Source organism: Lepisosteus oculatus, chromosome 12 (assembly GCF_040954835.1).
Source record: "Lepisosteus oculatus isolate fLepOcu1 chromosome 12, fLepOcu1.hap2, whole genome shotgun sequence".
Lineage (NCBI taxonomy): Eukaryota > Metazoa > Chordata > Actinopteri > Semionotiformes > Lepisosteidae > Lepisosteus > Lepisosteus oculatus.
This window is the reverse complement of record NC_090707.1, coordinates 38,276,617-38,296,668: the sequence shown is the minus strand read 5'-3', so window position 1 is coordinate 38,296,668 and position 20,052 is coordinate 38,276,617. Positions and strand designations below refer to the sequence as shown.

Genomic DNA, 20,052 nt, shown 5'->3' with positions numbered 1-20,052 from the left:
TATTAGCAACTCACCAAGTCAAATTGCTTGTAAGTGAAAGCTTACTTGGCCAATAAAGTGAAAGTCTGAGTCTACTAGGCAAATGGTACCAACAGAAATCCAGGTTTACTGCATCTGAGATATTTCCATGTGAGAATTTAAAATCTCACCCGGAACTCTTGTTTCTGTATGGTTTATTAATCATTAAAGTGATCTGTTTGAAGATTCAAGTTTTGTTTAAAATGTTTAAAATTCGTAAGCACTGTAGCTAATTTGGTAAATGCTGATGATCTTGCCTCAGGTCTTGAGGTGGTGGGCTGCAAGATTAAACAGCAGGGCCTTTCCTTTAAACTCATTTACTCTGACACACCCGGCAGTTATATGGAGTAAGAAAAGATTGGATGCTGAAAGACATCCTAACTGTTTTGTGTTAAGACTTTAAACTGTTGCAGTTATGAACTGATACACAGTGGGGTCACCTATAGACTCGGCCTCAAGGAGTTTTAACAAGGGAAATTGGTGAGAAATGATTGCTGTTATTGGCAGACAGTGTGATGATTAGCGCTGCTGAGTCACACCTCCAACATCCCAGTCTGGATACCAGCCTCAGGTGACACTGTGACGCACCCCTCCATTAACTACAGTGGACTGAACAATCTGAACACATAAAACACTGATGAGAGGCAATACTGATTTCACAATACTCATGTGAAATGTACCCTCAAATCCCTTTGACAGTCATCTCAATTAACCAACACCCAGTGTGTCTATTTACAGTAATAGAGACCTTTAACAAGTCAGTTGGTCAACGATCGGCTCGAAAACCAGCCTGCAACAATCATTCATCATGTCACTGAAATACCCAGGAGCTCATCTGGAAGGAAAACCAGCTGACACCAGCAAGTCCCCAGGACAAGGATTGAAAACCACTGTATTAAGGCCTGGGAGGCACAGTGGTAAACATTATACAGTGATATGAAAAAGTATACCCCTTAAAATTCTATAGTTTTGCATGTTAAGACACATCTGACCTTAACCTAGTCCTCACCAAGTCCTAAAGGTAGATAAATGTTACCTCATCACAAATAACACACACAGGTCTGATATTGTTATTATTTAACAAAAATGTCAGCCAGCATTCAGAAGCTTTCTATTTGCATCTCTGCAAATTCACCCCAAGATCAGACTGTGTGATGTTCCTAGAGATCACAGAAAACCCTCAGAGCTACATCCAGGGATCTACGGGCCTCTGTCAATACAGTAGGCATTAGAGTTCATGATTCTGCCATTAGGAAAAGACTGATCAAGCATCCAGGAGAAACCCTTCTCTGCACAAAGAACACTGCTGCACAGCTGGGGTTTACAAAACAGCACCTGGATGAGCCACAAGGCTTCTGGAACAATGTCCTCTGGACAGATGAGACCAAAGTGGGGTTATTTGGTCATAATGCAAAATGACATATTTGGTGCAAACCAAACACTGTGTGTCACCTAACAAACCTCATACCCACCGTCAGGCATGGTGGAGAGGGGTTGTGATCTGGACCTGCTTTATAGCTGTAGGACCTGGACACCTCAGCATGAATCCCACATGTTCCAGTGCCTTCCAGAGGGAAATATAAGATCTTTTGTCCAATAGCTTAAGCTTAGCTGAAAGCCATTCACACAAGAAACCGGATACCCACCCCACCCCACACCCACACACAGACACCAGAGAGACCCACCCCACTCCACCCCAACACACAGACACTGGAGAGACCCACCCCACTCCACCCCAACACACAGACACTGGAGAGACCCACCCCAACACACAGACACTGGAGAGACCCACCCCACTCCACCCCAACACACAGACACTGGAGAGACCCACCCCACTCCACACCCACACACAGACCCCACTCCACCCCAACACACAGACACTGGAGAGACCCACCCCACTCCACACCCACACACAGACCCCACTCCACCCCAACACACAGACACCAGGGGCCTGACTCTCAGCAGCAGTTTATTGAGCAGCTCAGCTGAACTTGAAGGAGGTGACCTTGAAGAGACCTCTGACCCTGATGTAGGTCAGCGTGTCCAGTCCCAGGTGGTCAGGGAAAAACAGCTCCCGACCGTCCGGCAGCTCCACCTCGAACCCCTGCCCCGTCACCTTCACGGTCAGCTGTGGCAGAGGGCGACAGAGAGCGAGGGTTAGGAATGGTGCGTCACTTCAGCTGGTATCGACAGGGACAGAGGCATTCAGACAGCTACGTCAAGCAATAGTGCAGAAGGCCAGTTCAATCACTGACTGTCAGGACCACACCCTGGCACAGTGAATTTCCATCTGGGTGTAGATTTGAGCTGCCCTAATTCAAGAACAATAGAACTTGTCATCTTTTATTCTCACATTTACTATGACTATACATTTACTTTATATATTTTTATGTTCTTTTTCACCACACAACTGTTAAATGGATTGTGTGTTAAATGTATTTAAGATCAGATCACTTTATTGGCCCTATTCAATTTCTTGCATTAGGAATTTGTCTTTTCCCAGACCCCAGCTTGCTCTCCATGAGACACACAGACAGGGAGAGAAGCTGGGGGTCAGAGCGCAGGGTCAGCCATTTATACAGCACCCCTGGAGCAGTTGGGGTTGAGGGCCTTGCTCAGGGGCCCAATGGAGTAGGATTTCTCTGCCAGCCGCAGGATTTGAACCGGCAACCTTCCAGCCCCAGGCACAGATCCTGAGCCACAGAGCCACTCAATCGTCCCTCTTGTCATGCCTTCACCTGCCTGCAAATCAAATATCCCATCAGGGACAGTGAAGCAAGAGAGAGGGGTCAGCGGCCATGGCTGGGGACTGGCAGGGAGACTGGGGGGTGAGGGCAGACCCCGTCACTCCCGGGAGTGTCTCCCAGGGAGAGTGATGGCGAGAGCGAGGGGTGCTGGGAGAGGAGACTGGGCCGCGAGGCAGACTGCCTGACGGCCCGGGGGGGGGCCGCGCTCTCTCACCTTGACCTCCGCCCCCCTCTGAAAGGGGAAAGTCCGGTCCCTCTGCTCCGAGCCCCAGCTGCCCTCGCGCTTCGAGTTGCACACGATGACCTCGCCGTCCGCGCCGTCATGGAAACGGGGGTTAAAGTGCAGGGCCAGGTCCTCTGGACCACGCCCCAGGTCAATCTGGAACCTGGAGGAGGAGAGGTGGTGATGGGCCTGTATCTGTCACTCACATCGAGTTGGGAATCACTCCTGCACATCATGATCTTCTCCTGTCCACTCTCTGACTTAATGTAGGACTACTAGACTGTAGTCACTGTACAGTGAGACTCCAGTGACTGTACAGTGAGACTGCAGTGTGAGATCACTGGACTGGACTCCAGTGACTGTACAGTGTGAGTGCAGTGTGAGATCACTGGACTGGACTCCAGTGACTGTACACTGTGTCTACAGTGTGAGATCACTGGACTGGACACCAGTGGCTGTTCAGTGAGACTGCAGTGTGAGATCAGTGGACTGGACTCCAGTGACTGTACAGTGAGACTGCAGTGTGAGATCACTGGACTGGACTACAGTGACTGTACAGTGAGACTGTAGTGTGAGATCACTGGACTGGACTCCAGTGACTGTACAGTGTGTCTACAGTGTGAGATCACTGGACTGGACTCCAGTGACTGTACAGTGTGATTGCAGTGTGAGATCACTGGACTGGACTCCAGTGACTGTACAGTGTGTCTACAGTGTGAGATCACTGGACTGGACACCAGTGTCTGTACAGTGAGACTGCAGTGTGAGATGAGTGGACTGGACTCCAGTGACTGTACAGTGTGATTGCTGTGTGAGATCACTTGACAGTGTGTTATTACAGTAAGATCACTGACCTAAGGGCACTGTATCGTGTTTAATTCAAGTGAAGATCCCTATTGTTATAGCCAGCAGGAAAGTCTGTAATGTTTTTATGGAGAACAGAACTCTAGACAGTTAATAATAATCTGTAACACCTGCTCACCTCTCTGCATCCTCCAGTATCTTCCCCTTGATCTTCAGCTTGTCCCCAGGCCTCAGCTCCATGTTCTTCACCTCAAACTCCTGCCGGGGGTTCGGACACACAGTTACCAATCAAATTAAACAATTAAGAGCTGTCTAATCAAAAATATCAGCCAGCAAATTCTGGAGAGACATCAAGAACTCCTGTGTGCGGGGCTGTCAGAAGCAGTGCCCCTGAAGTCGGGTATTTCTGACATTCGGGACTGATGGGAAAAAAACAAAAAAGTTCAATAAAAGGCTTAAATACAAGCCAGCAGATCAACTGGGGTTGGCTCTGTGGCTGAGGATCTGTGCTGGGTGCTGGAAGGTTGCCGGTTCGAATCCTGTGGCCAGCAGAGGAATCCTACTCCGTTGGGCCCCTGAGCAAGGCCCTTCACCCCAGCTGCTCCAGGGGTGCTGTACAACAGCTGACCCTGTGCTCTGACCCCCAGCTTCTCTCCCTGTCTGTGTGTCTCATGGAGAGCAAGCTGGGGTCTGTGAAAAGACACATTCCTAATGCAAGAAATTGTACAGGGCCAATAAAGGGATCTGATCTCTCTTAACTGAGTCATCAAGCACCACTGGGGGACCAGAGCTCAGCTGGAATGACAACCAGTAGAGGCAGGGTGACCTCCAGTAGCTCAGAAGTGTCCTGCGCAGTTCCTGCTCTTTTCCCTAATGCCGGAGGCCCTGTTTTGAGAAGCACTGCTGTGCTGCGTCAGGCTGGAAAAGACCCTTTTCTAGGAGACACAGACACAGGCCTGTGCTCCTCAGGCTTCAGAAAGGGTCCTGCCAGTTCCACACAGCCTGTGTCTCTTCACCAACACTACAGCTGGGCGTGCAAGGCCATATCATGGGCGATTTCTTGAACTTGAACTTTATTGCCATATGTAACCGGTACTGGTACAATGGAATTCTTTCTTACAGAAAGTCTCTCGATTGTAAAACAAGTGTAAAAAACAAAACAAAGTGCAAACAGTGCGTCAAGACAATGTACAAACAAACAGTAGACAATGTGCAAGTAAACATGTAGACAGTTTGAATGTAAACAATACAGACGTGTAAACAATGACTTGAGATGTGCAATAGATAAGAAATCATAAAGAGGTAGATGGTGATGGTGTAGGTGTGGTTCGAGGGGGATGGCTAAATATGTTTGCCAGTCTCACTGCTTGTGGATAGAAGTTATTGAAGAATCTAGTGGTAAGTGTCCGTATGCTCTTATATCTCTTGCCTGAGGGCAGTGGGGTGAAGAGCTCATGCCCGGGGTGGTGACTGTCCTCTGTGATGGCCAGAATTCTACCACGGCAGCGGTCCTCATAGAGCTGTTTAATCTCGGTGAGACCGCAGCCGATGATCTTCTGGGCCATATTGATCATTCTCTGCAGTGCCTTTCTTTCTCGCGAAGAGGTGTTGCCATACCACACGGTACGGTGATCCCGTTGGCGAGGATGCTCTCGATGGTGCAGCGGTAGAAGTTCACCAACACATGTATTGGCATCCCCCATCGCTTGAGGCACCTCAAGAAATAAAGGCGCTGCTGAGCCTTCTTCATGATAGAGTCAGTGTTCACAGTCCAGGTTAGATCTTTAGAGATGTGAACTCCCAAAAACCTAAAGCTGGTGACTGTTTCCACTTCCGTTCCATCAATACTGAGTGGGCTGTGAGTGTATGGCCTGTGTCTCCGAAAGTCTGAGAATTTCCCTCACGGGATCAATAAAGTATCTATCTATCACAATGGGAGACCGCCAAGTACACCGAGCCGGCTGTAATGTGCACGTAGAGGATTGGTATAGGCGCTTACCGACATGCTGTGGTCTCGGATCCAGAGTCAAGAAGGGCCGTTTGTGCTGATGTCCTCTGTGGGAGAGAGAGGAATGAAGACTGTTGCACTTCTTCAAGCAGGAGAGCGATCTGCAGAGGTGCTCTCTCTCTCTCTCTCAGTGTATCTCCTGAACCTCTTCCCTGCCTCTCCCCCAGTCATTTATTAACAGACCTCAGCAATTACAGGACAAGGGTCACTGAGCCTCTGGGTGTGTAGTTCCTGCTCTGCTGTCCCTCAGCACAGAGCAGTGACTCTCAGACTCACGGTCTCAAGCTGGCGATGGACAGGGAGACTGGGAGCACTGGGAAACACCCATCAACGGGCAAACCAGCAGATGAACTGGGCATTGACAGACTGTCACACTGTCAGCCTGACTGACTGACACTCCCCTAGACTGACTCACTGACTGATTAACACACTGTCAGACTGACTGACACACTGACTAACACACTGAGTATCTGATACACTGTCAGACAGCCACTCTGACTGACTAACACACTGTCACACTGCCAGACTGACTGACACACCTCCAGACTGACTCACTGACTGACTAACATGCTGTCACATTGCCAGACGCACTCACTGAGTGGTTTGACTTTCTTCATTCACACAGGTTACAGGCGCCTGCGTGTGACTTTTCACAGCAGCCTCCCGCAAGGCAGAGGTCGATATGAGCCAAAGAGCCAGAGAGCGATAGAGAGAGAGAGTGGGTGTGATTGAAAAATCAATTCACACCCCCCCAGCAACTTCAGACAATGCCTGTGAATCAGGCTGTGCCAGGCTGTGCCAGGCTGTACCAGCTGACCGCTGACTCACCCATCACCATCTTCTGCTGACCAGACAGCCCTGCCCCCATGCCCAGCCCAGCGCTGGTGGTCAGTAATGACAGATCAGGGCAGGTTGGCCCACAGTGCCCAGTGTGCAGCATGTGTCTCTGTGTGTGAGTCTGGCTGGCTTTTACAGTACTTGGCAAAGCCATAGCCTTACATTTTCCTCTGTTTTCATTCATCCCGGATCTGAAGGGTGAGTTTGCACACCAGAGGCTACGTTGTGAGCTCGTCCTCGCGCAATCCGTTTGAAGTTTGGGAACGACCGGAAAACCCTTCCCTGTCACCAGCTGCCCCGGGATCAGGATACCGGGAGGCAACCCTAAACCAGACCAGTGTCCAATACACGCTGAAAAACTTTTCATCGACAAGTCATCCCTTATCTATCATCGATCGGTGTAACTAGGCGCCAGGACATTTCGAACGATGCCCTTGTCCGCGCGCAGATTAGTGGGTTACCGGAGCAGCAGAGCAGGAGCAGGTGGGGAAAGGACAAGCTGAGCTGTCTAACAGCCCTCCATGGCGCTGAGAGATTCAGACGTCCCGCCTGATTCTCCACACAGCTCGGGAACGCTGACGCCAGCTGTCGCTTGCTGTGCGCAGCCCAGCTGCCTTCCTCATCGGTGCTCCAGGCGCCACAGTCACAGTTAAGCCTTTCTCTTGGGAATTCCTCTGGAGGATAGATGTTGTTAGGTATTTTAAAATGATTGTCTTGAGTTTTTGGCGGGCTGGGAAGAAAACTGCACGCGATCTTGCCCTGACGAGAGACTCATCATCTCTGTCATCAGAATGTCCTTGTCCTCTGATGAAGGGGAAAGTTCTCTCAGTCATGCTTTTTCCAGATGTGTTTATATTATCACATTTCCTACCCCAGATGTTAGAATTCCCCTTCTTGACTTCAGCTAAGATTGGAAGTCTTCACCAGAGCCAGACATGCAACTGGATTGGAGTCTGTGATTTCTTCAGATTGACACCTGTCAAACTCACCTTTAGCTTCTTGTAGAAGCAGAACCTACCAGATACCCCTCTTCCACCTAGAACGTAACGCTCACAAAGTGGACAATGTTCTAGCTTTACTCATTTGATGTTGTTTTTTATTGTTGTTTTTCAGTGTCTATATGTAGGAACAAGATTTATTTCGGCTGTGGAGCCTCCTTCAAGTGCGCGTGTGTCTAGATTAATTGCCCGTAATTGCTGTATTTTCCTTTCTGTAGTAATACATTTTAAAAACACTCCGGGTGTAATACCACCTTGCAACAGCAGAGGTCACCCTTTGGAGGCTAGACGGCTGTGGGAGGGGGGGGAGGGGGGGGAGAGTGGAATTGTGGGATGCTGGAGGGACCAGGCGGAGGATGCGGGTTTTTTCCGGTGTTGGTCCGGAAGTGACGCGTTTAAACAAACAGAGCCCAACCTGTGTCGGTAGATGCAGGTGGACGGAGGAAGAAGGGATCGACGTGTCGATGAATCAGGAGAGGGGGATAACCTGTGTGGAAAATTGGGACGAATAAACACACTCGTTTGCCTCGGGCGCGCCTGAAACCTAAAAGGTAAGAGAATTCCAGTATTATCGCCGATGTTAATTCTGTGGGTAATTATTTATGTATATGCGTCTGCATACACATCGCCTGGCTAGATACACTCGTCCGGTGGTCGAAACGCAAATGATGCGATTGCATCAAAAAAACTATACATCTCTCCCTCCAAGCGGTTGACGGTAAGGGTGTGATAGGCACAGTGAAACGATGTCAGCTGTCAGGACGCTGCACTGTCCGTAATCGATCAGGGGACACCGCACTGTCGATAAGCGATCAGGTGGGCCGGCGCGGTCAGACCCGCTGGGTGTTCCTGTCGCTCGCATCTCATTTGTGTCCAGGCAACAGTGCGAATGGATCATCCCGTCACAGCAGCTCCCGAGGATTTGCACGGGGCTCTGTCGACACCCGGCTCCAGCGCCGCTCCAGGCAGGTGTCGCGTTACAGCGCGGAGGCGCTAGGGGGCGCCCTGTTCCGCGCTGAGCCGGGTTTGAACGCCTGCGTGTTGGGGTACAGCACGCTTCCTTACTCCTGTGCATCAAACACTGGGACCCAGGGGCTTCCAGCCAGCGGCGTCTCTGGGCGATCTGTGCAAACCAGCCTCTGACACACACGCCGTTATTCAAATAATTCAGGATGGTTGCAACAGAACATGAAAAGGCCCCCTTGCGCAGTTATTGGATCCCAAGACCTCATCCAGTTCACCACCTCTTGAAATAAATCAGGATTATGACTTCAACAGCATAGATGGGAAGCTTGTTCCACGCTCCCACCACGCTTTGTGTAAAGAAGCTCCTCCAGACAGTTTCCTCTTGTGCCCCCTGCTCGTTGTACCTGAGGGAGTGTGAGTAAAGGTGTTGTCCGGTTTTTGTCTCCCCTGCCTCTCTCTCTCCACCAGGGCGCGCTTTCCTGGGAGTGAGCAGGCCTGGGATGTTCACAGACATGGAGTACGAGCTGGAGGAGGACAAGCTGTGAGTGACTCGGGTGCTGGGGGGTGTGTGGGGTGAGAGAACACTGGAGGGGAACCCCAGTCGACAAAAAAGACACACGAGTCTGGTGTTTCTGTACTGCTGTCTGTGTCAGGACCTCACAGCTTCTGGGAGACTCTGGTCAGGACCTCTCGCGGGTCCTGGGAGACTCTGGTCCCGGTTCTGTTGACTGTCCTGTTCCCTGCTCAGATGAACAGGGTGGAAGGAGACCTGAAACAGTTGCATTTGGCACTTTCTGGTTTGAAAGATGACGTTGCCGTTTGGTTGAAATGTAGGCTGAAGCTGCCTCACGAGCCCCTCAGCACACCTGTCTCTCAGGTGTTACAGTGCCAGACAGAACCTGAGGCCTGGGTGAAGCTCTATTTCCTAGGTTGTTAGCTCATTTGCAAGTTATTGATCCAAAGATCTTGTCCGTCTGTTTCCCCTGAGAAACAAGGATATGTAACAAGGCTTCGGCAGCCTGACTGGGCAGCTTGTCCGGATCACGGCTGGCGGGGATCGGTTCCGTCAGCCCCTCAGTGCAGGACGATGCTTCTCACCCAGGAACACGTGTGCTCACCCTCCCGGACCCATTCCGGAGCAGGAATGTCTCCTCCTGTCTGGAATCTGCTCCTGGCATGTAGGCACACCGGCGAACAGAGCTGCGCTCGTCATTCCAGCGCTCCGGAGGAGGCATGACGTGTTACCAGTTTTGCCTTAAATTTGCATATACTCGATTCCAGCAAAAAGTCATCTGGAAGTTCTGCTAAACAATGGAGGACATTTTATTGTAGTACAAACAATCTGCTCATTCTCATTACTTTTTTTACTTTCTAGTACTATAAATGCATATTTTGTCATTGCCCTGGTGTCCATTTGCTGTTAGTGAATTTGAAATAATTTCCTTAATTTGTGACACTGCTTATTTTGCTGATATGTAACCCCTAGAAATCTCCCTGCAGGAGGACATGAGCCAAAAGAACTGTAGAAACTCTTGTGAGATATCATTCTCGTTATCTAGGCACGGCTTCATTGCAGATGGTCACGTGTTTTGCTGTGGCTGCGTTAATATTTCGAGAAAAATAAACAGCGCTGTTCAACACATTCTGCCTCCTTGGCTCAGACTGGGCCCCAGGCTGCTGCTCACTGGCCCTGATGCTGGGAAGCAGGCCTACAGCAGCCTCCCTGACAGCTCTGAAGGGGGGGTCGTCAATATCTGTTGTTCCCACAGGGGGATCCCCACCGTCCCGGGCACAGTCACCCTGAAGAAGGACTCTCAGAACCTGATTGGGATCAGCATTGGAGGGGGAGCCCAGTACTGCCCCTGTCTGTACATAGTGCAGGTACCCCACACTCTACAGCACTGTGTGTACATAGTGCAGGTACCCCACACTCTACAGCACTGTGTGTACATAGTGCAGGTACCCCACACTCTACAGTACTGTTTGTACATAGTGCAGGTACCCCACACTCTACAGCACTGCCCCTGCCTGTACATAGTGCAGGTACCCCACACTCTACAGCACTGTGTGTACACAGTGCAGGTACCCCACACTCTACAGCACTGCCCCTGTCTGTACATAGTGCAGGTACCCCACACTCTACAGCACTGTGTGTACACAGTGCAGGTACCCCACTCTCCACAGTACCGTCTGTACACTGTGCAGGTACCCCACACTCTACAGTACTGCCCCTGTCTGTACGCAGTGCAGGTACCCCACACACAAGCCAAGGTATCAGCTTCAACAGCATGGCTGGCTAGCTTGTTCCAGGCACCCTCCACCCTTTGTGTAAAGACGTGCCTCCTCTGTTAATTAGAGGGTCTCACCCAGCTGTGTCGTGAGGGGCCGGGCACCACCGCTGTGGCTCTGTTACCTGTCGCTCCAGCGTGTCACGGCTCTGCCCCTCGCCCCCTCAGGTGTTCGACAACACGCCGGCGGCGCTGGACGGCACACTGGCGGCAGGAGACGAGATCACCGGGGTCAACGGCAAGCCGGTGAAGGGCAAGACCAAGGTGGAGGTGGCCAAGATGATCCAGGCTGTCAAGGTACTGGCCAGGGTCAAGGGTCATGGTCAGGATACCAATCGGGGTCAAGGGTCAAGGTCAGGATCAAGGTGGGGGGTCATTGTACCAATCAGAGTCAAGCTTCTGGTCAGGGTCAAGGGTCAATGACAGGAGTCAGAGGTCAGGAGGAAGGGTCTTGGCAGGCAGGGTGAGAGACCGAGGGGAAGAGGAGGGAGGAGGAAGGGGGGTGGGAAGGGGGGTGGGAAGGAAGGAGAAATGGGAGATGGGAGAGTCCGGGAGGGATTCTGGGAGCAGATACCTTTGACCATCACCCGCGCCAACATTTCCTCTGGATTACAAGAACAAAGAGACACACAGAGTGAGGGAGGGGGGAGAGAGACACAGTGAGGTGGGGAGAGAAAGATTGAAAGATTGAGGTAGAGGAACAGTGAGGGAGGGGAGAGACACAGTGAGAGAGGGGGGGGAGAAGAGGAGAGCAGACGTGCCCAGAAACAGGCAGCAGTGACCCCCATGTCTGTGCTCAGTGTCTGTGCCCCGCCAGTGTGCAGGAGCAGATCACTGGATTAGAGCTGCTGACCCCTGAGAACCAGCAGCCCAGCCCTCTGCTCCTCGCCCTACAGAGAGAGCTCACTGCCACAGCTACATCAGGAATTCACCTGATTCGCTACAAAATATCAGAACAACCCTGTAACTTTGAGTTTGAAAATAAAAACTAGTTCATATTCACACAGAACGTCAGCTGCATTCATTTTTCCATTAGCGTGTGCTCTGAGCTGACCTGTTAATAATCACCACTGAGGGAAATAAAAGACATGAACTTACCGGGCTCCTGCCTGTGGTCTTCAGACACTTCAGTTGTGCGGATGAAGAGTCCTGCTCTCTCTGCGGGGGTCCAGACAGACTAACACCCTGTCTCTGGGCTTTTCCAAAGCCAGCTGCCCTCTCTACCGTAACGCACCGCGTCCTGGGATGGGTACTAGAAAACAGAAGACACAGTGGCACTGCGTGAGAACGGACGAGGCCCCTCTACTCTGATAATTACGGTAGTAGCCAGGCACTGAGGATTATGCCCCATTGATACAGTACAGTGTCTGCTGACACTGTGATCTGGCTCTGTGGTATGAAAGGATCATCAGGGGCGCCCGTGCTGCCTGTATTAAAGGATTAGCTCGTACCGCAGGTTCTCAGCCGTGTTGGAGTCTGAGCTGGGACCTGGGAAGATGCTGATTCACGTACTGGCTGGGGCACAGCTGTATCCCCTGGAGCAGTGTGCTTCACTCAGGCGGCCCTGCTGTGCAAAGACAAAGGGCTCTGTGGGGCAGCGCTGGGACACGATAAGTGGTGCTGGAGAGATTTTCCCACTTCCCAGAAAACGCAGTCAGAAGGAAAAAGAAGTTAATTTCATGCGCATGGGAGCGAAACACGCAGAGTCCTCATCGCCTCTGTCTCCCCTCCCCCCCGCAGGGTGAAGTCAACATCCACTACAACAAGCTGCAGGCCGACCCCAAGCAAGGCAAATCGCTGGACATAGGTACAGTGCTCAGGCCTGTGCTGCTCTGTCGCCAGCAGGCTTCTATTGTTGTGTTCAGACCCGCGCCGTGTTGAGGCCCACGCTGTGCTGTGTTGAGGCCCACTCTGTGTTGAGGCCTGTGCTGTGCTGTGTTGAGGCCCGCGCTGTGTTGAGGCCCGCGCTGCGCTGTGTTGAGGCCCGCTCTGTGTTGAGGCCTGTGCTGTGCTGTGCTGTGTTGAGGCCCGCGCTGTGTTGAGGCCCGCGCTGTGTTGAGGCCCGCGCCGCGCTGTGTTGAGGCCCGCGCCGCGCTGTGTTGAGGCCCGCGCCGCGCTGTGTTGAGGCCCGCGCCGTGTTGAGGCCCGCGCTTTGCTGTGTTGCAGTGCTGAAGAAGGTGAAGCACCGGCTGGTGGAGAACATGAGCTCGGGGACGGCCGACGCCCTGGGGCTGAGCAGAGCCATCCTGTGCAACGGTGAGACACTCCGGGGCTGCGGCCCGACTGCGGTCCCTCTGTCCCTTCCAGCCCTGACCTCTGACCCCTGCACACTGCTGTCTGTCCCGTTCACGCTTCTCTTCCTCCTTTTCTGTTCCCTTCACTCCCTGTCCCTCCATCCCACTCCATGCCTGACTGCTGGTCTCTACTCCCTGCTCAACACCAGGACCTGTGCCTGCTACACTCCTACCTGTTCGAACCTGTTGCCAACGCCTCACTCCGTGCATACTCCTGCCCTCGGTCCAGACGCCCTGTCCACTCCTTCTCCACCAGCTGTCAGCTCTCATTTATTCTCTTTGTCTTCTGCTCCCGGGTCTCTGTCTGCGGGAGACAGCAGAGTGAATTTTGTTTGGACGGGGTTCTTGACGGTGATAGGGAGATGGAGTGACAGAGTGACTGCTTTTCTGTGATTACAGACGGGCTGGTGAAGAGACTGGAGGAGCTGGAGAAAACAGCCGAGCTTTACAAAGGTAAGAGAGCAGCAGAGACTCTCAGTGCTGTGCCTGTCTCTCTCTGTGCTGACCTGGATGGCAGTGCTCAGCTCTGTGACTGATTCTGACCCGGGCCGCGGTGTGCTCAGCTCTGTGACTGACTCTGACCTGGGCCATGGTGTGCTCAGCCCTGTGACTGATTCTGACCTGGGCCGCGGTGTGCTCAGCTCTGTGACTGACTCTGACCTGGGCCGCGGTGTGCTCAGCTCTGTGACTGACTCTGACCTGGGCCGCGGTGTGCTCAGCCCTGTGACTGACTCTGACCCGGGCCACGGTGTGCTCAGCCCTGTGACTGACTCTGACCTGGGCCGCGGTGTGCTCAGCCCTGTGACTGACTCTGACCTGGGCCGCAGTGTGCTCAGCCCTGTGACTGATTCTGACCTGGGCAGCGGTGTGCTCAGCCCTGTGACTGACTCTGACCTGGGCCGCGGTGTGCTCAGCTCTGTGACTGACTCTGACCCGGGCCGCGGTGTGCTCAGCCCTGTGACTGACTCTGACCTGGGCCGCGGTGTGCTCAGCCCTGTGACTGACTCTGACCCGGGCCGCGGTGTGCTCAGCCCTGTGACTGATTCTGACCTGGGCAGCGGTGTGCTCAGCTCTGTGACTGATTCTGACCTGGGCCGCGGTGTGCTCAGCTCTGTGACTGACTCTGACCCGGGCCGCGGTGTGCTCAGCCCTGTGACTGACTCTGACCTGGGCCGCGGTGTGCTCAGCTCTGTGACTGACTCTGACCCGGGCCGCGGTGTGCTCAGCTCTGTGACTGACTCTGACCTGGGCCGCGGTGTGCTCAGCCCTGTGACTGACTCTGACCTGGGCCGCGGTGTGCTCAGCCCTGTGACTGATTCTGACCTGGGCAGCGGTGTGCTCAGCTCTGTGACTGACTCTGACCTGGGCCGCGGTGTGCTCAGCTCTGTGACTGACTCTGACCTGGGCCGCGGTGTGCTCAGCTCTGTGACTGACTCTGACCTGGGCCGCGGTGTGCTCAGCTCTGTGACTGACTCTGACCTGGGCCGCGGTGTGCTCAGCCCTGTGACTGACTCTGACCTGGGCCGCGGTGTGCTCAGCTCTGTGACTGACTCTGACCTGGGCCGCGGTGTGCTCAGCCCTGTGACTGACTCTGACCCGGGCCGCGGTGTGCTCAGACCTGTGACTGACTCTGACCTGGGCCGCGGTGTGCTCAGCCCTGTGACTGACTCTGACCTGGGCCGCGGTGTGCTCAGCTCTGTGACTGACTCTGACCTGGGCCGCGGTGTGCTCAGCTCTGTGACTGACTCTGACCTGGGCCGCGGTGTGCTCAGCTCTGTGACTGACTCTGACCTGGGCCGCGGTGTGCTCAGCCCTGTGACTGACTCTGACCTGGGCCGCGGTGTGCTCAGCCCTGTGACTGACTCTGACCTGGGCCGTGGTGTGCTCAGCCCTGTGACTGACTCTGACCTGGGCCGCGGTGTGCTCAGCCCTGTGACTGACTCTGACCCGGGCCGCGGTGTGCTCAGCCCTGTGACTGACTCTGACCTGGGCCGCGGTGTGCTCAGCCCTGTGACTGACTCTGACCTGGGCCGCGGTGTGCTCAGCCCTGTGACTGACTCTGACCTGGGCCGCGGTGTGCTCAGCCCTGTGACTGACTCTGACCTGGGCCGCGGTGTGCTCAGCCCTGTGACTGACTCTGACCTGGGCCGCGGTGTGCTCAGCCCTGTGACTGACTCTGACCTGGGCCGTGGTGTGCTCAGCTCTGTGACCATCTCTCTCTGTCCCCAGGGCTGATGGAGCACACCAAGAGGCTGCTCAGGGCTTTCTTCGAGCTGTCCCAGACACACCGAGGTACGTTGTCCACCTGCCCACTCGACCCTGCCTGACCTCAACCCGCCCAGCCCTCTCGCCGACTCTGCTGTCCCAAGTCCCAGACCCACTCCTGGGGAACCACTGCGCCCCGTTCCTTGCCCCGAACTGTCGCGCTCGCTTAAAGCTGAAAGGAGGTCCAGTCCGGTTCTCCCCAGGGCCCGGTTCTCCCCAGGGCCCGGACCGGACGCGCCTGCCCTCTCACCCTGCCTCTCCCCCCCCCCCCTCCCCCCAGCGTTCGGGGACGTGTTCTCGGTGATCGGGGTGCGGGAGCCCCAGGCGGCGGCCAGCGAGGCCTTCGTGAAGTTCGCCGAGGCGCACCGCAACATCGAGAAGTTCGGCATCAAGCTGCTGAAGACCATCAAGCCGGTGAGGGTCAAGCCGCGGGTTCGAGACCCAGCTGCTCTCTCGGCGCTCGGCGGGGGTGGGGGGTGGGAGTTAAGAGATGAAGGAAGAGTACAGGCGGGGGCCTCCACAGAGCAGTTTCTTACGGAGAGGGGAGAGGGCCGGGCAGCCCCCTGTTGCTCTGAGCGATCAGCTCACCCGGCCACGGGTTCGACACGCACGGGGGGCGAGGGGGCGTGGAGCGCTCCGGCTATTTAAGGAATGTCGGGAAAGCCCGGAGCGAGCCGGAGTGAAACGGGTCGACTGGGCGGAGCCGTCCTCACCCCCTCCCCCTCTCTCTCCGGCCCCCCGCAGATGCTGCACGACCTGAACACCTACCTGCACAAGGCCATCCCCGACACCAAGCTGACCATCCGCAAGTATCTGGACGTCAAGTTCGAGTACCTGGTGAGCTGGTTCTCTTAGTGACCCGGCGCTATGTGTGACCATTATGGTAGCGGAACAGGTCGAATTCATTATATCTGTCTTTCTTACCGTGATTTCTGACTGCTGCACGGTTTCTTAATGAGCTGCATTACGTAATATTACAGTATCCAGAATATGATCGCAGAACCGCATGAAGGAACAGGTGAAAGTTTATTCCACGCTGAAAAGAAGGGAGACAGAATGTTTCAGGTGTGGAGCCCCCTTCGGGTGTGTTACATATGTTTTGGCAGTAACAGAGCTGAAGGAGGCTTCACAGCTGAAACATTGTCAACCTGTCGATAAACACGCGCTGAGACAGCTCCGCACTCGAACTTCGTCGTCATGTCATGTATAACAGATCCTTAAAATACTGTCACCAGCACTGGGGATGGAGGGTGGGTGACAGTGCACATTACAGTTCACCACAGTGTAAAGACTGCACTGATAGACAGGCACACACACCTTCCAGGACAGAGTGCTTCAACACACACACACACACACACACACACACACACACACACACACCCTGCGCTCGTGTGCGGTCAGACCCACACACTGCACAGGCTCAGCAGATCCCCACACACTGCACAGGCCAGAGTCTGATCGAGCCTTTTGTCTGTTTCAGTCCTACTGCCTGAAGGTGAAGGAGATGGACGATGAGGAATACAGCTGCATCGTGAGTGTTACTGCCCTGCGACTGCCCTGTCAGTCAATAACTAATCCAGCTCACAGTAAAGTCAGTCCAGTCCAGCCCGGACTGTCTCGGACTGCCCTGTCAGCGTCAATAACTAATCCAGCTCACAGTAAAGTCAGTCCAGTCCAGCCCGGACTGTCTCGGACTGCCCTGTCAGCGTCAATAACTAATCCAGCTCACAGTAAAGTCAGTCCAGTCCAGCCCGGACTGTCTCGGACTGCCCTGTCAGTCAATAACTAATCCAGCTCACAGTAAAGTCAGTCCAGTCCAGCCCGGACTGTCTTGGACTGCCCTGTCAGTCAATAACTAATCCAGCTCACAGTAAAGTCAGTCCAGTCCAGCCCGGACTGTCTCGGACTGCCCTGTCAGAGTCAATAACTAATCCAGCTCACAGTAAAGTCAGTCCAGTCCAGCCCGGACTGTCTCGGACTGCCCTGTCAGTCAATAACTAATCCAGCTCACAGTAAAGTCAGTCCAGTCCAGCCCGGACTGTCTCGGACTGCCCTGTCAGCGTCAATAACTAATCCAGCTCACAGTAAAGTCAGTCCAGTCCAGCCCGGACTGTCTCGGACTGCCCTGTCAGAGTCAATAACTAATCCAGCTCACAGTAAAGTCAGTCCAGTCCAGCCCGGACTGTCTCGGACTGCCCTGTCAGTCAATAACTAATCCAGCTCACAGTAAAGTCAGTCCAGTCCAGCCCGGACTGTCTCGGACTGCCCTGTCAGAGTCAATAACTAATCCAGCTCACAGTAAAGTCAGTCCAGTCCAGCCCGGACTGTCTCAGACTGCCCTGTCAGAGTCAATAACTAATCCAGCTCACAGTAAAGTCAGTCCAGTCCAGCCCGGACGGTCTCAGGCTGCCCTGTCAGCGTTAACTGTGACTCTGCCTCTGACCTCAGGCGCTGGGGGAGCCCCTGTACCGCGTCAGCACAGGCAACTACGAGTACCGGCTCATCCTGCGCTGCCGCCAGGAGGCCCGCGCGCGCTTCGCCAAGATGAGGAAGGACGTGCTGGAGAAGATCGAGCTGCTGGACCAGAAGCACGGTCCGCCTGTCCGCCTGTCCGCCTGTCCGCCTGTCCGCCTGTCCGCCTGTCCGCCTGTCCGCCTGTCTGTCAGAACAGTAGCTCGGTATTGCAGTGAGTCTACAGTGTATCCCTCCAAGAACAGGACAGGAGCTCAGTGTCTCAGTGACTCTGTCTGTCGGGACAGGAGCTCAGTGTCACAGTGACTGTGTGAGGACAGTGAGTGTCACAGTGACTCTGTGAGGACAGTGAGTGTCACAGTGACTCTGTGAGGACAGTGAGTGTCACAGTGACTCTGTGAGGACAGTGAGTGTCACAGTGACTCTGTGAGGACAGTGAGTGTCACAGTGACTCTGTGAGGACAGTGAGTGCTGCAGTGACTCTGTGAGGACAGTGAGTGTCACAGTGACTCTGTGAGGACAGTGAGTGTCACAGTGACGCTGTGAGGACAGTGAGTGTCACAGTGACTCTGAGGACAGTGAGTGCCGCAGTGACGCTGTGAGGACAGTGAGTGTCACAGTGACGCTGTGAGGACAGTGAGTGTCGCAGTGACTCTGAGGACAGCGAGTGCCGCAGTGACTCTGTGAGGACAGCGAGTGCCGCAGTGACTCTGTGAGGACAGCGAGTGCCGCAGTGACTCTGTGAGGACAGCGAGTGCCGCAGTGACTCTTGAGGACAGCGAGTGCCGCAGTGACTCTTGAGGACAGCGAGTGCCGCAGTGACTCTTGAGGACAGCGAGTGCCGCAGTGACTCTGTGAGGACAGCGAGTGCTGCAGTGACTCCGTCAGTAAGTACTGTGCTCACCCCTGAGAGCCCCGTGCTGCAGTAACCCTGCGCCCCTGTGTCTGCAGTCCAGGACATCGTGTTCCAGCTGCAGCGCTTCGTCTCCGGGATGTCCCGCTACTACGACGAGTGCTACGCCGTGCTGAAGGAGGCCGACGTCTTCCCCATCGAGGTGGACCTGTCCCGCACCATGATCAACTACGGGGGCCAGAGAGACCCCTACGCCGAGGAGGAGGAGGAGGAAGGGGGCGGCGAGGAGGAGGGAGGCCGAGCGGGCCACGGCGTCTCCGGGCAGGCGGAGAACGGCGCAGAGAAGCTGATCGACGACGAGTGAGGGCATCCGTGAATCCGCGGGCCCTGGGGGAGGGGGGGATTCCCACCACTTCCCAGCCTTAGCGCCGGGAACAGGAGCTCCTCTTGCAAAGCAGCCTGGGCCGGTCCGGGTTTTACCTGCTGCAGGGCTCTGGTTCTGAAGCCGGATCCCACCCGGTTTTTGGAAGCGTTCCCAAATTTCCACATTCCCAGGCAGATGCCCGGTCGGCATGGAGATGGACCGGAGTACGTTTTGCTTTTGCATTTCATCAGTAGAATTGGCCGGAGAGCCTGCAGCAGGTGAGAACCGAGCTGGATCGGCCCGCTCTGCAGCGGGGATCTGTATCCGAGCCCCCGCTGGTCCCGCCAGGCCGAGGGCCGATCGCTGTCGGCGTAGGGCAGCCCCTCCGCTGGGGGGGGGGACTGAGCAGAGAGCCTGCTGGGAAACTCTGTCGAACCTCCGACCAGGTCGACGTGTCCACCGGGCGAGCCCCCCCGTCCCCCGCCCCCCACCCCCCGCTCACACTCCCGATCTCGGTTTCTGTTTCGGCCTCGCCATCTCGCTTCCACTCCTCTGCCGACCTGGAGCCTGATTGGACGGAGGGCTCGACCTCTGACCTCCTCTCCCGCCCGGCCTGGCCACACCGGCAGCGATGGGCACCGCGAGCCGCAGGGAGGTGAGGTCAGACGCTCCCGGACACGAGCCTGAGACCAGGAACCCCCCGCCGTTACCAGACCCTCATCGCCAATCGGTCGATCGATCTGTGTGGTGCCTCTGTGTGACACGCGTCCCTCTTCTCTATTTATTTATGAACTCGTGGACACTACGGGGATGCCTTCTGTAAATGCTTTGTAAAGAGAACTGGAAATGATGACATTTGAGGTTAATAAACTTCACTGCTGGCAGCCTGTCTGCACTCCAGTCCCTCTGCTTCGG

At 54.6% G+C, this 20,052-nt stretch overlaps 2 protein-coding genes across 3 annotated transcripts; one reads left to right on the top strand and one right to left on the bottom strand.

Moving 5' to 3' along the window:
- Positions 1-1,974: 1,974 nt before the first annotated feature.
- LOC102697830 (galectin-2-like) lies at positions 1,975-12,073 on the bottom strand. Of its 2 annotated transcripts, XM_069196572.1 has the most exons (6): positions 11,988-12,067; positions 11,015-11,093; positions 5,792-5,847; positions 3,971-4,050; positions 2,980-3,151; positions 1,975-2,146 (listed from the first exon to the last, which is right to left on the bottom strand). In XM_069196572.1, the coding sequence occupies exons 3-6, from the start codon at positions 5,795-5,797 to the stop codon at positions 2,000-2,002; spliced, it is 405 nt and encodes a 134-aa protein (XP_069052673.1). In that variant the 5' UTR covers positions 5,798-5,847; positions 11,015-11,093; positions 11,988-12,067; the 3' UTR covers positions 1,975-1,999. The 2 variants fall into 2 exon arrangements, with proteins under 2 accessions (XP_069052673.1, XP_069052672.1); XM_069196571.1 differs by lacking the exon at positions 11,015-11,093 and having other exon boundaries at positions 11,988-12,073.
- pick1 (protein interacting with prkca 1) lies at positions 8,006-20,032 on the top strand. Its single transcript, XM_069196570.1, has 13 exons — positions 8,006-8,186; positions 9,070-9,142; positions 10,371-10,482; positions 11,058-11,186; positions 12,630-12,696; positions 13,056-13,145; positions 13,583-13,636; positions 15,413-15,475; positions 15,729-15,862; positions 16,193-16,285; positions 16,929-16,979; positions 17,897-18,041; positions 18,872-20,032. Exons 2-13 carry the CDS (start codon positions 9,102-9,104, stop codon positions 19,135-19,137), a joined length of 1,245 nt encoding a protein of 414 aa, XP_069052671.1. The 5' UTR covers positions 8,006-8,186; positions 9,070-9,101; the 3' UTR covers positions 19,138-20,032.
- Positions 20,033-20,052: the final 20 nt, after the last annotated feature.